This window comes from Cupressus sempervirens, chromosome 3 (assembly GCF_028749045.1).
Source record: "Cupressus sempervirens isolate cs-2001-9-10 chromosome 3, ASM2874904v1, whole genome shotgun sequence".
Taxonomy (NCBI): Eukaryota; Viridiplantae; Streptophyta; class Pinopsida; order Cupressales; family Cupressaceae; genus Cupressus; species Cupressus sempervirens.
Genome location: NC_143120.1, coordinates 962,659,226 through 962,676,374, shown reverse-complemented (window position 1 = coordinate 962,676,374; position 17,149 = coordinate 962,659,226). Strand labels below are relative to the sequence as shown.

The window sequence follows — 17,149 nt, the reverse complement described above, 5'->3', positions numbered from 1 at the left end:
TATTGGATCCTCTCATGCCAATGATAATATTTCTAGCTCTTACAAACTTATTAAAATTATTCGAAAGATTTGAGTCAAGCTCCCTTGTCCACTCTTTTCCCATTGAAAATAGAATTCAAACGATATGCTTCAATTTTCTAACCTAATGACTTGGCTAGTATCCTTTCAAGTTGTTGCAACTAATCTATATGCCAAAATTCTCCACACATTTTTACAAGTTAAAGTTAAGACAACTACAACATGTTTCATTTCAAATTATTCTATACTTGCCTTTGTAACAAGTGATAAAAAGAGAGAGCAAGATGGTGCTTTTAGTTTCCTAATAGATCATATCTTGTATGTTTGGCAACTTGGGAGGTTCTTTAAGCACTCTGTAATGTTATAGTGTTTCCTTCTTTTCAACTCCATTATTATCTTAGAAGTTTCTTCTTCATCATTTCTGCATGGATGTCTATAATGCTTGTAATCACTACAAAAATGATGAGGTAATGTATGATTTCAATAGTGATATGTGATAATGTCCTCTTAGTATCATTGTTGTAACATTGTTGCCATAATTATTTTGTTCATGGCATTGTTGTAATTCTATTATAATGATTTTACAACTCCTTTGTTGGTTTCATTGTTATTGATTAAAAAAATGTATATATATATATTGCTACCCCAATAGTTGTACATAACAAAAAAACTCACTATGACAACAATACTTGTTTAAAAGAGCACCTTATTTTTTTATGTGACACACTTATAGTGGGTATTATTTTATGTTCACATTTTGTATTTCATTTGACAAATCCTTAACCACTATATAAACTACTACTCCAATGGTTGTACACATAAAAATAGTGTTTTTGCATTATGCCAAAAATACTTGTTTAAATGGGTGTCTTTTTTAATAAATGACATGCTTATAATTTGGATACTTATCATATTTTACATGAAAGAAAAAAAGCATTTCATTGCACATGCTAAGGAATGTATTTATGTGTGTTTAATATACCATTCATATATTCTTCTATGTTCAACTATGGGTAAATCTTAACCAACGTTTAATTATTTTGTGTACAAATGAATAAATCATTGACATCATATGATATAAATATATTCCAAGATCACCAAACAAATTATATATTACAAGAACAAAATGTATAGTCACAAATGTTACACTAGTCAAATCGGGTGCAACAACAATGTCATTCAAACCTTACTCTATAAAGGATAAGTCATTTAAACCATAGTCTAAAGGGGAAACTTCACCCAATAATCCATTTAAAATTTAACCTAGCCTAAAAGTGGATCAAATTAAAGAAAATGTTACCTTATAAGCGATTATAAGCCATTTAAAAAATAGTGTAGAGGGGATACTTCACCCTATACTCCATTTGACTTAAACCATAGTCCATAAGCCATTTAAACAATTGTGTAGAGGGGAAACTTCACCCTATAATCGATTCATTTAAACTTAAACCATAGTCTCAAAGTAGTTCACCTCAAAAATAAAAGGTAAATCTTTATTACCAAATCAAAGTTGTATTTAATTTTGATTTAAAAGTAGTTCATGTAAAAAAGTGAAAAAGAAAAGGTAGAAATTTATATTTAGTTTTGATCTATAAAGAAAAAGTTTACGCCATCGACCATTCAAAAGGTAACTTCTAGAACTTCAATGGAAGGGAAACTAGTGACTTCTAGAACTTCAAATCATTTGTTTTGGGAAAAACCCCAGAAAGAAGGGTATATTCATACGAGCAAATCAAGTTTGAACAGAGTGGGTTGGCATTGTTTATGACGGACCCACCTTCAAAGAGCTGTAATTGCTTTAAAAGACCGGGAATAATGGTGTGGCTGTAGACCCTCTTATAAAGGAGAAAAAGCTAGTCAAGGTGGGAATCTTTTCACAATCTTTTAAGTACGCAAGCTTGTCAATGCTTTAAAAAATTTGTTGATTTCCTGCCCTTATTTTGTTTGCGAGCTTGTCAATGCTATAAAAAGAATGGTTAATTTCCTGCCCTAATTTTACTCTAGATGTGAGCCCGTTGATGATTTTCCACGCGGCATGTTTACTTTGACACTGATGGAGCAAATTTCCTACAGATGATACCTACTATTATAAAGTCTAGGTGATCACATCGGTTCACAAAAAGAGGAAACCCATACGAAAGCGCCAGTCTAGTCGGTACCATAGAAGAAGAAAAGTATATGCACATTTTCTGATGCATTCTTGACTGATACAACAACACAAGGTGAGTTTCAGCTGTGAAGCCCATTTTCCTATAAAGAGGGAGAAACTGGGTAAGGCAATACATAGCCTTGTTATTGGTCTTTTATGTTGTTTTGGTTTTGTGTCTCTGGGTTGAGTATGGGGAAGATTGGGGTAATGGGCAGCTTGATGGCATTAGTAGTCATTTTGTTCAGTTTCAACATTGTGAATGTCAATGGTGGGAATCATAAACTGATGCTGAAGGAAAAGGTAAGCAATTTGGAGTTTTATATGCATGATGTAGTGTGGGGGGAGAATGCCACAGCAGTGCAAGTGGCACCTCAGGCAGCTATGAATTACTCTTCAGGTGCTTCCTTCTTTGGTCCATTGTATGTCATTGATGACCCACTCACTGAGACCCCTGATCCCAAGTCAAGGATGTTGGGCAGGGCTCAGGGTATGTATGCCATGTCATCTCTGGGAGAATTCAGCCTGCTCATGGCTCTCACTTACTCCATTGACTATGGAAAGTTCAAAGGCAGCTCACTGAGTATTGTGGGTAAGAACATGGTGTTGAGAGATCAGAGGGAGCTTCCCATTGTGGGAGGAAGTGGGCACTTCAGGATGGCCAGAGGGTATGCCTTTGCCCACACCCACTCCATTCAAGGCCCAAATGCTGTTATTGGGTACAATGTTACTGTCTTCCACTATGGACCTTAGATACTCTAAACTATTCCTACTATTTGTAATGTTTCAACTTTGAAATATAGGTTTTTATAGTTTTAGAAAAGAGGATTTCTTTAGTGAAATAACCGATGTTCAACTCTTATTGCCCTTTGTATGTATTATGGGACCATAAGTTTTCTTCTAAGACAGCTTTTCATCATCCTTGTTATCTTGAAGTGTCTTGAACTTTTGAGTTGATTTGTCAAATGCTTCACCAGCATTATTATGATTTGTTTTATGATTTATAGAGTAAAAGTTCTATTTTGGGAATCTGAGATTTTCAATAATTATTTGCAAAATTATTATGATTTGTTTTATGACTTATTGTGTAAAAGTTCTATTTTGGGAATCTGAGATTTTCAGTCTATGGTAATTATTTGCAAAATTTCTGAAGTAATTATTTTTATCAATTCTGTGATTCATCATTATGGTGAGAATCGTTAAAAAGATGGCATTTAGATGAAACTTGAAGACGGAAAGATTTCAGTATATGCATAATGACATTTATAGGTAGTATGAATTTAACAGAGGGTAATAGCTGTAATATTAAAACTGGGTGTATTATTTGAATGTTGTGTACTCAAAATTGAAATTTTAGCTGTTACTATTGACAAATAGATCACTCCATGATCTATCTTCAAGATGAAGACGTCAGCCTAAAATAATAGTATTGTGATGAAATTTGAAGACACTTCAAAGAATGTCTAAAAAGATTTCAAATACATATGCTTAACAAAAAAAAAAATACACTGAAGACATGTCAAAGAATGTCCAAAAAGATTTCGGATATAATTTGAAAACATTATAAACTTGATGTATTACACTCATGCTCGTAATTATACAACAAAATAAATTTCTACAATTATTCAAACATTAGGTAATCAAGATTTTAAGCAAAGCTACTAGCATTGACTTCAGATCTACCAATGAACTACTACTTAACGACAAAGCAATCTAAGCCATTTGTGCTGCTCAGATCAGAGTATCTAGCAGTCAATAATCTAGTGTGAAGGCTCCTAATATTATAGGGCAGAAAATTATTTATGGGCATCAAATTTTTATTTAATTTTATATTAATTAAGATTTAAAGTTTTGTTACAAAGTTGGATCTAGTATTTAAATTAGTAACATTTTACTCCGATGTAGTATTTTATTAAGTTTGTTAGATTTCAATCTGCTGCAAATATAGTAAGCACTCCCTTATTAGGTATGTGTGTTCTAAATGCAACATCCTCTTAGATTTATATATAGAGAGAATAGGTCATGAATAGACATGTCCCATAAAGGAACATGGTCTATTCATTAATCAGATAATTAATAATAATTACAAATTTTATTACATACATACTATGTATGTATGTATGTTATATTAATTTTTTATCATATAACAATGACTTTATATGTCAATATAAAGATCGCACACATGCGCGCGCACACACACACACAACTATATATATATATATATATATATATATATGTTTATCCAACTGAAGCTATCAAACATCAACACTCCCTCTTTGTTGCGAAGGATAAACACATGAGAATAAATATTACTTCAATGTGATATTACAAATAACAATTTCAAGGATATCTCATTTAATATCTCAGAAGATCTCCACCATTTGATATCGCGTTCAATATCATGAGTAATGGTCTTCCAGAATATCAACATATGATATTCACCAAGTACCTCAATAAAGTTTGATATCAAGAGTATTGACCTCCCAAAATATCAATGATATTCACCAAGTTATCAAAAGGTTTTGATATCACATCTGATATCAAGAGTATTGACCTCCCAGAATATCAATAATATTCACCACGTACTCAGAAATTTTTGATATCACATCTAATATCAAGAGTATTGGTCTCCCAGAATGTTGAGATGCAAGACATTCACTACATACTCAATTTGCTTGATCTCATAATACAAGTTATTGTAAAATCGTCACCTTACAATAACTTCTGCAAATACAAGTGACATCATTTGGAAGTGGTCACTTTCTCATAATGTACACAGGGGGTAGGCCCATTAAAATCATAGTCACAAAGTATATTCATGAATCACAATCATCTTGACTACTACAATTTATTGATCACTAGAGAATCCATCTCAACATGGTTTACTCCCTCTAAATCAATAAAATCGAGATCACCCAAGGTTGATTGAATCACATCCTCTGTCTGCTCCCTCTCTTTCAAGGTTGCCTCTAATGAAATGTCAGGCTCCCTTTGAATCTCAATCTCCCTCTTCCTGCAAAAACATTCTAGAAGGAAAAGATCAAGACAAATAACTCTAATAGTACGTATTGAAAATTACAAATAAAAGATTAACTACAATAAAATTAGTACTCAATAGAAATACTTATCTCATTAGCTTGGGTATGAGCTTATTCATTTAATTGAAATCTCCTTTATTCCAAAACCAATCAATCTTTTAATTTTTCTTTTATCTTGAAAAGAATGTATCTCTTTATAAGAGACATACCATATGATTTTTGTTTTAATAAACAAATTACATTTCCTTCAAAAAATGTAACTCTTTGTTTATAAATTGGCCACCACATTACATTTTATTTACATAAACAGACTGGAAACCTTTCTTGGAGCACTATATAGTGAGCTCTTATATTCGTAAGCCTCTATGTGGGGTCCAATGCCAAATTATTAGTGTGAGGCCACCCTTGGCCACATCAGCTATCTACCCATTCGAAGGAGTCTCCAATACCCAACTTCGTATCCACATTCTTTTCTCATAACTGGAATAGCGATGGGATATGTGTCAATCTATGTGCACCGCTTAGACACGTATGCCCATCCTTTGTGGATTTTATTTTATGAATGCGCTTATAGGTCGTACGAGACCGATATTCCTAACCCCGCATCAAGTCTGCATCAAGGGACTATTATCTTGATTATCGCAATCAATGTATGCAATGATTGCCAAGGACTTCCCAGCTACCTTTTGTCTTGTTCCTACTTCATTTGAAATCATTCACTTTTCTAATAGACATGTGCCTCTCTTTAACCTATTTTCTTTTATATCATCTTGCATGACATTTGAAATATAAATTGAACAGGAATAAATGTCCTTTGAATCCCTCCAATCTTTGGTTGACATTTCCTTACATTTCAGAAAATATGAATCTATATATGTATGTTTCAATCGCATCTCCAAATTGTGAAAACTATTTGAAACAATTTCATAGTCATTAAGTGTCATGGAATATTTGCTTCTCAAACTATGGTCATCTAGTAAGCATTTCTTTGTCTTATTCATGGCGATCATCTCTGGATTGATTATTAAATTCTACAATTCCAAAGATCTCATAGCTTGTGTTATGAATGTCGATTGTTGATTGCGATTCACATGAAGGAAACATGTCTAAAGAGAAATCGATTATCATTCAATTTAATAATTTATCGATACAATGAATTTTAATTCCAATCTCTACTTGTTGAGGTATTGTTATTGCAGATGTCTCAATATTAAAGTGCCTAGGACGATCACATCTCATTGTTGGCGGTTCACAAAATACATATTTAATGAGAAACACAAATTGCTACAACACATTTGCTATGAATTACTGTCTTAGAATATTAGTATTGGTAGCAATTTATTGGAATTCATCAACAATGACATACACATGATTATATTCATTTAGCTTCTACGTCAATAGTGATCAATCGTCCACATAGATTTACTTCTAGTTTGGTTTTATGAATGTGTATGCAAATTCAAATGTTCAATCTCTTTTTACACTTGCAATTCAGCTCTAATACCATGTTAGATTTCTCGAATCTGCTACAAATGTATTAAGCACTACCTTATTAGGTATGTGTATTCCAAATGCAACATCCTCTTAAATTTATATATAGAGAATAGGCCACGAATAGACATGTCCCTTCATGGGACATGTCTATTCATTAATCAGATAATTATTAATAAGAACAAATTTAATCTCATATTTATGTATATATATGTATCTATGTACGTGTGTGTGTGTGTGTATTATTAAATTTTTATCATATGCAATTTATAAGTTTACCTAACTGAAGCTATCAAACATCAACAAAGTTGAATGATAAATGTAATTTTCATAAAATTTTACAGCAAATTTATAATCTTTAAAAATGAAATTTAGTTTATTTAATTTTAAATTTTAAATATTTTTAAAATTTTATATTAATATCATTTATTCAAAAATCATATCAATTTAATTCTAATATTGACTAATTTATCACTTAACAAATTTGTTATTATTTTTGTCCAATTTAAAATATAAATATAAATATGGATACAAATTTTCAGACTTAATTTTCAAAGAGTTCAAAACAAATATTTTGATGTTAGAATATCCTTCTAAAAGTCTTGTTTCAGATATTTTGATTTAACTAAAAAAAATGAAACTGCTTTATTTTCTAGATGTGATTTGATTTTAGTTTTAATTATCTTTGATTCCAATTAATGACCAAGTCTAAAGCTTGCAATTCATTGCAATTCATTAAAGCTACAAAATTTCAAAATTCCAACCTACTTGTCAAAAATTAAGATCTTAGTCCTCTGGGGTTGTTTAGCTTTGCTTGCTCAAGGTCATTGATTCGAGTGGGTTTTAAAGAGTCTTGTAGCTATGTACATAACCATATGCTTGGGTAGAAGAAAATATGCAATTTATAGGAGAATCTTGATTTGGGATTATATGAAAATATATCAAGCCTATTGTAACATAACAATAGTTAATTTTAAACCATTGTGTGCACCAAGGACTGGGGGAGTAATGAAGAGAAAAGCTTTCAAAAGATGTACGATATATAGACAGCTCTGTTTTAAACATAATGGACTACCCTTTGTGCATCCAACGTTTAGTAAACCAAAGAAAAGATACATAAAACTATAGTAATTCAAACTAACCTTATCAAATGGTAGGTATGGCATTGCAAAAATGCAACAAAGTTGATAATCTTCAGCTAGCTCTTTCCACATATTGTATATCGTTCATACCTTTGTTGTAGAGGAGTTTATCTACAAGGAAAGGTAGTGATTGTGCATAGTGTCTATTAACAAACTTCAATTGTAAAATGAAATCTTGATTCCAAAATGCTACAAAGATTGGTGAAACGTGAGGGACTGTTTGGGGTTCTATTGGATGAGGCAATCCCTCATAGGACTTCGATTTGAATTTCAACAAAGATGAATAAAGAGTCTCTAAATTGTGTCCATTCGTAGTTGTGGCCTTTCTCCTTTTCATCATCTACATGTTTCATAAATGAGTCCCCACCCATTTCCTATTGCCCTTCCACTAAAATCAGTGGAAAATTAAAAATATTGCTAATGCTCATATCAATCCAGCTTTTAGAAAGTTATACTAGAATGATTATTCCTATATTTTAAAATCTATTTTATAAATTTTCATCCCCTATCATCTCTGCAAAAAGTAGCTCCCATCTACTACAGTCCCAAAAATGTCACAGCACTTATTTCCTGTTACCCGGGTCCCAAAAATTTTGTGGGACATAAATATTAATTTTGGTAGGTACTGCTCGAAAGGCTTTTACAAAGCTAAATTGCTAGTACAACGGCCATTATAATATTCTCTCCACAAATTTGTTATACAGGGGTCTTTGTTATACTGTCAGATTGAATGTTTTATTTTACGTCATTACCAGATAAAATAAGATTCTACAAGCTGTTTCGCACTTTTTTCTTCAGTTGGTTATAAACCACCAATAGATTAGACAATTCTACAGCTCATCTCCCATTCCTTTCCCCATCTCCACATTTTTAGCTACATATTCCAATCCAAAGCATCTCCCTTATACTCAGGACGTGGTCCAAAATTATTCAACTTTCTAATATTTATTGAGCATCGTACTAATATCCCAGACATTAGTTGTGCTTAAATTTCTAAATCTGTGCTTTCTCACCTGGTTGAAGAGATTTCTAGAAACACACTACAATTGTTCAAAGTTGAAGTTCAAACAATCAGAATTCCCCCACTACAAAACATTTTTGTGATCATGGTTCCTAATAAAAACATTTATGCTCTTGAGCCAATAAACCTCAAATACCTCAACACTTACATGCCTGTATACAATGAGCTTTTCATGGACTTTGTGCAGGATTGTTTAGAATCAATAGTCATATATGAACGAAACATTGATAGCAATTTATTAATAATTCAAATGGTGACAATCATCTAAAGAAATACCAATGCAGGCATTTCCGCTTTCCCTTTATTGACTCTTCATTGCATCCACGTTTTCATCAATTTAAAAGTCTTCAGTGATCTAAATAAATACAACTGATGTAACTAAGTCAAATATCCCGCTTTTTTTCTTCTTTTCAATTTCCATTCTAGAAAATTTGGTTGGAATTAAATCAATGCCTCCAGATATAAATATGCATTCACATGTTGATGTTTATAATGATACGATCTTAGAAATTGCAAATCCGTTTATCATTAAACATATGTTTCAATCAATATCCATTTCAATGACTAAGATTGTACCTCTTAACTTGGAAACAGGAAACGAGATGCACCAGCAACCTTTAATGCCATAGCCAAAAAGGGTCATACTAAAAAGCTAACAGTCTTTGAGGATCTATAACCTACCTTAACAAAATTGAGAAAATTTATAACATAACATTGAATTTTAGAATTTTACAAGAAACCTCAGTTTATAAGAACAAGGAAAATTACTTCATCTTGCTCACAGTTTTTTCTGCTAAGATGCCTGGAGACTACTCTGAGGATTGACATGTCCTTGTTCCATTCTGACATTTGCTGATCCCAGCTAGATTTTGTCGCATGTCTCTTCTCTCTTAGCACAAACAGGTGGCCACTTTTAACATGGGGACCTTGCCTTGGTAGATTTTATTATTTTAAAGCCTGACCTTCACAATGGTAATCATTCGGCCTTGCACTCGAACAAGCCCACTTGATTGACTTCATCCAAATTTATTATTTAGTAGGCAAGCAAGAGAATTTGTATAGATGATGAAATCCAATTGATCATTTTTGAGAAAAGTAATTTCATTGTGCTTATATTTTGGTTATGATACATGATTGTATTAGTAATCAACACCAAGAATTTTCCGAAGTTTAATAAAATTGAACACGAGGACAAGTTCTAAAACTGTTTTGGGACATTTTTTTAATTTTACAGATAACTTTATACTCGACATGTCACTTTAGCAGACCATAATTGCTGCTGATTGCCAACAATCACATCATAAAGACTAGATATAAATTATGCAGACAAATTAGATGCATACAAACAAGGGACCAAATCTGGAGAAAATGGTATTCTGCATATAGAGATATGATATTTTATATGGGAAATATCTTTATGCACAGCCTTGCATCGATGACACCTCAATGGAGATTCAAGTATCCTGCCTTCTTCACCGCAAGGAGTAATCTTACCATTTGATTCAAGCTCAGCTAACACCTTTTTTGAATCTAGAAAAAAGGATGATGTGAAAGAGTTCCAGTGCTTTGCATGCTTTAAGAAGGGGGAATTGAAATCTTGACTGATGACGTGCATGTGTAATTGCCTCATTGAGGGAACCTGAACATCAGAGCGGGAATATAATTATCATGAGTTGCAATGATTCATATACATTTACAGAGTTTTATTCTACTGTAAGATGAACACTTTGGAAAAAAAACAGACAACAAGAGTTGACATATAACATGTTAATATAAACTATTTCAGTTTGGAAACACCAGATTTAGTACAGAACATATTGATGTCAATTCCAACTAAATTTATTTGTTTTATACCTTATGGTTAAACATGTTGCAAGCCATACATATGTGGGTGTGAATTCAAAAGAGAATTACCGAGTGATAACCAAGCCGGAAAATCAATGACTGGTCTTCATTTAGAAACTTTTCAACCCATTCTTGTCCAAGATTGTGCATATTCTGTAAATGTTGTAAATGTTCTATACCAACATCTTCCAAGTTATCGAGACCATTTAATCTTGATATTACCAATACATGTTTCTTAGCCTGCCACATAAATCAGACAACTTTATTGAATACTCTAATTTTATTTCAGATAAAATAAATAAACAGAAGCATTATGTTTACAGAATTTACATATTAGACTAGAATCCTAAATAAACTGTACCAAGTATCAAAATCAACATGAAACACACCTTAGGATACAAGTCTGGGTACACCACAGCTTCATCTGTAACCTGAAGTACTTTATCCTTGTACTTTTCTGGACTAAAAGCAACATCTCGGAGAGCTTCAGCCCAACGTGGCCACTTCTTTAAATTCCCTGCTTGGTGTTTGCCCTCTTTACTCCCTTTTGTATTATCAACTTGCATTATTTTCAACTTGCCAGTAGACAACTGAACTGCCCAGTAAACAATTTAAGAAATAATACACACTTGTGAGAATCTTCATTTTCCTTATAGTTATCAAATTATCCCTTGGCTAACTCTACCATATTTTATATTTTGTGCATTTTAAATGGTTCCATTTCTTTGACTGTGTTGTAAGTTTCAACGTAACAATGCCATTCCATTTATTTGATAAAGTGTAACTGAACAATATAAACAATGCAACAATTAGATTTTAATTTTTCACCTAATAGTAACACTGACATCAAACTTAAATGGATGTGCAAGATTGGTGTCAGATCCAATCCAACCAGGGGCAGATAAATTATAAGGTATCTAAGCTAAGAGCTTTCGTGTCAGAATAAATAACAATAGCACACAACCACAATGGCATTCCCCTGTTTTGTTAGGAAGGATAATTGTTACTTACCAAATACTACCAATAATAAAGGGAGGGGGATTTTACTCTATGGCAAGTATTTTAATAGAAAATGTCAGCCCCTACTATTGGCAACTTTGAGCGAGATGGGACTCTTTTTTATCCTCTACCACTAAATCAAGACATGAACAAGTATCTCCCTGCACAAGAAAAAATGTACCGTGTACTACCATATGTATAGAATCCTAACCCAAAATTGTGGAGGGAAAACAGAACAAAGTTTAAATAGTATCGCAACAACAGTAAATATCACAACAAAATGTTAAAGCAAATATAAAGGGAACATATATACTCTCAATATAATTTACATGCCTAAAAGAGGTGGTCATCTCTCTAGTCTGATAAGATCCTGTATTGTGAAGAATTCTGGATAATTTTACACATCAGAGCTATAAGATTTCCACAGTCCATTATAATGCTATACAGTTTCTGGATTTGATTGTGTAAGGTATTTTTCCCATCAATGTTTCAAATCACACTACATAGAGTCCATCATCAGAATGCAAGAGAGCCAAAGAAAAAACAATAGATTCTGACTTAGAAACCAATAGAAAGAAGGGGGAAAGAAGGGGAGGAGAGAGGAGGGAGTCACACAGACCAAAGTTCACAAAAGCCCCATGAACAAAGATGAAAGGACATAAATAAAAAATTAAAGATCCCAATAAGAACACACCAAATCAACAAGAAAAATAAACTAAAAATATTAGAATAGAAGAACGAATAAAAGGTGAGAACAACACAATAAATAAGACAAAAGATAAAATTATATATATGAATATAAATACCAAAATTAGCATACAAACAAACATATATATAAAAATCTAAATATACATATCTCATCTATAAATTATTATTTTGCAAAAATATATAACTATATATACACTATAAGGAAAAATGAATAAATAAACTACACACATATATGAGTGCAAAGATGAGATTAAAATATTAAAAATAGATAAATACATATATGTAAATATATACATGAAAACAAGCAACACAAATCTATATCTACAAATATACCTACAAACTAAGTCAAGGTTCGAATTCGAATTCAAGTTTGTTGATCATTAAATTCGGATGAAATTTGGCAAGGACAAAAATTTGGGAAAATAATCGACATTAAATTGAACTTATATAAATTTATTTATTATTAACTATAGTTAATATATCCACAAAATTGTCAAAATAGTTTGACCTTGCTAAACAATTAAACTAAATAACTCAATAATATCATTACAAATAACAATATTATATTAAATGGCAAGAGCCTACAACACAACAGTAAATTGTCAGCCTCCTATCTGGGAGGTCTTGGGTTCGAGTCTCAAACTTAATAAAGAGTAATAATAAACAATCACAACACATAATAATAATAATTAATCTTGGCTTCGGTCTCTTACTGATCAAAAAATAATAATATTACATTAAATATCATAAAATTTATATGAAGTTCGGAAAGGGTAAAAATTCGCTGAAATTTGAAATTCATGGGTGAAATTCGGCGTATCCTGTAACTTAGCCTGCAAACACAAACAAATAAAACATTTAAGAAAACCGATACATCTGTAACTGAAATCATAGATGGAAATATCACTCGCTGAATAATCGCTGATTTTTAAAAACTCGCAGAGTTTTTCTGCTCCACGAGTTAAAAAAACTCTCTTGCATTTCTTTCAAAGTCTTAAAAGCAAAAAAAAAAATCTAATTTTTTAAGCTCCTTTCTTATTTGCACGCAGATTTAGTCATTTTTTCAGCTCGGGGGCAGGAGGATTTATACAAATATAACATTTAAGTATAAATAATTTAGGTTATATTTGTATAAATACTGTCAAGATAGGCTTCAGCTTCATAGGAGCTAAAATGCAGAATTTAGATTTTGAGGGTTTTCAAAAAAATTTACACTTAGCCAAATTCAGAATTCAGCATGTCTTTAGTAGTGTTATCTCCCACAACTTGTCCTAGCCATTTGAAGTCAACTTAAAGCTAGAACAAGGATTTTATAATGAATCTAACTCATTTTGTCAGAAATCACTCGGTTTCAATTCTATATTCCAGAATACTGATAGACTTAGCTCAACCACTTGCTCGCACCCAAGAAAAGCATTACTATCTTGCAGCCCAGAATTGCTCAAACTCACTCTCGAACTATTTTGCTATGATGTATCTACTTCTAATTTTATAGAAACAATTTACTATGAAGTATTTACTTCTAGTTTTATAGAAACTATTTACTATTTTGCTTCTCACAATCAACATTTTGCGTGAGAATTCGATTTTGTACCCACTTTGCATTTACATATATCTAATCTTTGTTAGTTTCTTTTGTGTTCTCATAAATTGCAAGGAAGCCAGCATATAAATCAAGAACGAAGACATATAAAATGAATTGTAAAACTTGGCCGCTTGGAGGGCATTGGACAAAATCTCAGTTACCTCTTGCGCCCAATCGATATACAATGTATCTGAACATATAACTTGAACCAAGAAGAAGTATTGTTCAACAAAATTTAGGGCTTTAGTTTCACCTCTCAATCTGTGCAAAAGAACCAAAATGTCGAATATCTCTAGTTTGAGGTTGGATCCAAAACAAAATTTTGGGGACTTTGCTCTTGTCACTCTATTGCTTCTAGAACCATGTCCGCATGATCTCCTTCCTCCAGATCATCTTCTTAACCGAGAACTCAGAAATAGCCCCACTGACAGTTAGGTTAAAAAACTCCTTCCGTTCTAGCACACGAAGGCAATTCACCACCGTTTGTCTGTCGATCGAAATCAATATAGTGTCATCAGGTAGAACTATCTGCTTGGTTTCCGGATTGTAATGGTGGATACATTCATAAATGAGCTCTGGGGCTTGAACCGCAACCAAGAAACCAGCGGCTTCAACCAAACCACATCCTCGAAACTTCTTTGTGATAGGATGGATGCGTTCGACCTTTACACTCTTTTGGAAGTCTGCCATATCATAGAAACAGAGGGATGTGTCTGTGAAGTTTTGCAATTGAGAGTTGATCCCAATCAAACCGTCCAAACCCGCGAACTTAGTGGCCATAGCTTATGAATAAGATTTTGAATCAAAAAATGAATAAGACAATGAACTTCTACAATCACTGTCTTTCAAAAGCTATGCATACTGATAAAATGAGAAATCAAGGAAACAAGGTAACTCATTGAACTATGTGTTTTTATACAAGGACCTCGATTCATCCGTTAAACTTCAAAATTCACGCCACACGAGTGAAAATTTGAGGAAATACCCGTTAAAAAGTAAATGCAAAGGTTCAATAGATATTTAAAAGTCTTTTCATTGTTTCGTTGGTTGTAACGGTAACTTTACATTAACTCGTTATGTACTTTTTTGTTTTCCTTTTAGTTTCGGAAAGTTACCTCTGGAGTACTGCATTGATGAAAATCCACCAACTCAGATCCTAATGATATCTTCTTTCTGCAACAATTTGTTTCATTCCAATATCATCTTATAATGCACCAGATTCAACATGGGAGCCAAATTTTTCCTGTTAACTTGATTTCTCTGCATAGTCGAAAAATTGCCTTCATGGGTTGGAAACCCGTCGAGGAAAAGACATTTTCAATTTTTCCACCAACACTTCCTTATTGATTGAATCTCTGATAAATACATTTCTGATTGTTATAGATGTTTAGTTAAGGTGGATGGATCCACTTGGCTATCACTTAGCATCTTGCATTTCAGTTTTATCTGTTTTGTGGGAAATCATCTTCATGGGTTTAAAACCCACCGAGGAGAAGAGAAATTGAGGTTTTTTGCCAGGGCTTCGTACTTGATTGCCATTGAATCTAGGTTATGCTTGGGAGTTTCATCTCGAATTAAAACATCAATTTTCCTAAGAATCTGTGCCCTTTGATTATCTTTATGCAAAATACATTATCGATTGATCTCCTACAAAAAGTCACCTTCATGGGTTGAAAACCCACCATGGAGAAGGCAACATGAGATTTTCCACCAATGCTTATTTTATCAACCATTGATATGACATGAAGTGGCTTCACTTGACCACCAGTTCTTACTGAAATCATAGCGATAGATTTCCATATTGCTAGTGTCATAAAGACATGTGAATTTTAGAGAACTTTTAAGTGCATGGGAACAAAATAGTGAGCACGATTCATCTATAATGAGTGAAAATTGATCTCTATCGGATTGGGTACTAAACTTACCCAACAAATTACAAGACAAAAACAACAACCCGCCTAACTTTGAAAATAGAGAGGGCACTTTGGGAAAATCCGATAAAGACCGCCTAGCCATTAGGAGTCTAGACCTAGACTCAAACATTTACGAGACCAAAACTGACTTCTTCTAAACATGCAAAACTCGCTTTTGCTAATCATTTCGAAAACAAAAGTGGGCAACAAAATCACAATGACTTGCATATCTTGGAGGAGCATTCTCATTACCCACTCTTGGTCTACTCGGAAGTTAATCACTTGAGAGGTATTGCCCAATGTTACTTTCAAGTGCTTTATGTTTTCTTTCATATTCATGGATCTTGAGCTACAGTTAGATGGTTCTTGAGGATTTATTATGAGAGATTGACAACGTGGTTATCTACTTGAGGTATACTTTCATTTATGATGATAGTAGGAGATGGTAGTGGGTTGATTCCCTGAAATGGGAAATGGAGTTGTTTGATCTTCTTTGAGAGGCTTACATCCATGTAGATTCATGATATCATGTTATGTTTGATCTCTTGAGGTTGATGATTTTTTGGATCTTGTGATAGCTCTTCTCTTGGGGTTGTGAAGGGGATTATACTTTGTAGACCTGACATTTAGAAGTGTTTGTGGAAGGACATGCTACATGCTTATGATTTGCAAGTTCTCTCTTTGGTCTTGGTTACCTTCTTGGATATTTAGGTTCATATTAAATTGTTTTTTGAGATCTGGTGGAGCTATGGTGGTCACTCTTTTGTGGTCTTATGTTATCCCTTGTACTTCATTGTTTTTAGGTGATACCGTGATGGTTCCTTTATCTCTTTTCATTGTTGGATGTGGAGAACATGCGAGAGTTGTGGAGACTAGTGTCATGTTCTGAAATTCGTTTTACTCCAAACAAGTGTACACTGGATCACAAAGGCGTACTGGATGAGAGGAACGGTAGGGCAAAAGTGGTGTATAGAGTGCTTGGGCTGTACTGTAGAGGCCTGAAGGTAATACAGTGCTTCCTTAGAGACCGTACGATAGTAGGTGAACACCGTACGTGTTGGAGGGAGACTACTGTTGGTCATACAATGGAATGCAGATATGGTCGTACTGGTTGGTGGTGCAATGGTCGTACAGTGAGGGGGAGGACCAATCGTACGTATGATGGAGCAAATGTCATATGGTAAGATGAGGTTGTAGTACGGTTGTGGAGTTGTCCAGGCCGTACGGTAGGGTAAAGTTGCAG

General features: G+C 33.2%; 1 protein-coding gene and 1 pseudogene across 2 annotated transcripts in view; one reads left to right on the top strand and one right to left on the bottom strand.

The window, feature by feature from the left end:
• The first annotated feature begins 2,126 nt into the window (after window positions 1-2,126).
• LOC149569932 (dirigent protein 23 pseudogene) lies at window positions 2,127-2,987 on the top strand (annotated as a pseudogene). The gene has a single exon (XR_016362828.1). The product of XR_016362828.1 is annotated as a dirigent protein 23 pseudogene (transcript).
• Window positions 2,988-9,939: 6,952 nt separating this feature from the next.
• LOC149569931 (transcription factor bHLH140-like) overlaps window positions 9,940-17,149 on the bottom strand; it is a 43,647-nt gene continuing 36,437 nt past the window's right edge. Inside the window, exons 3-5 of the mRNA XM_089822615.1 lie at window positions 11,091-11,291; window positions 10,771-10,941; window positions 9,940-10,495 (exon numbers count right to left, since the gene is read on the bottom strand). Of these exons, the coding sequence (XP_089678741.1) occupies window positions 10,175-10,495; window positions 10,771-10,941; window positions 11,091-11,291 (693 nt within the window). The 3' untranslated portion in view covers window positions 9,940-10,174. The remainder of the gene's footprint in view (window positions 10,496-10,770; window positions 10,942-11,090; window positions 11,292-17,149) is intronic.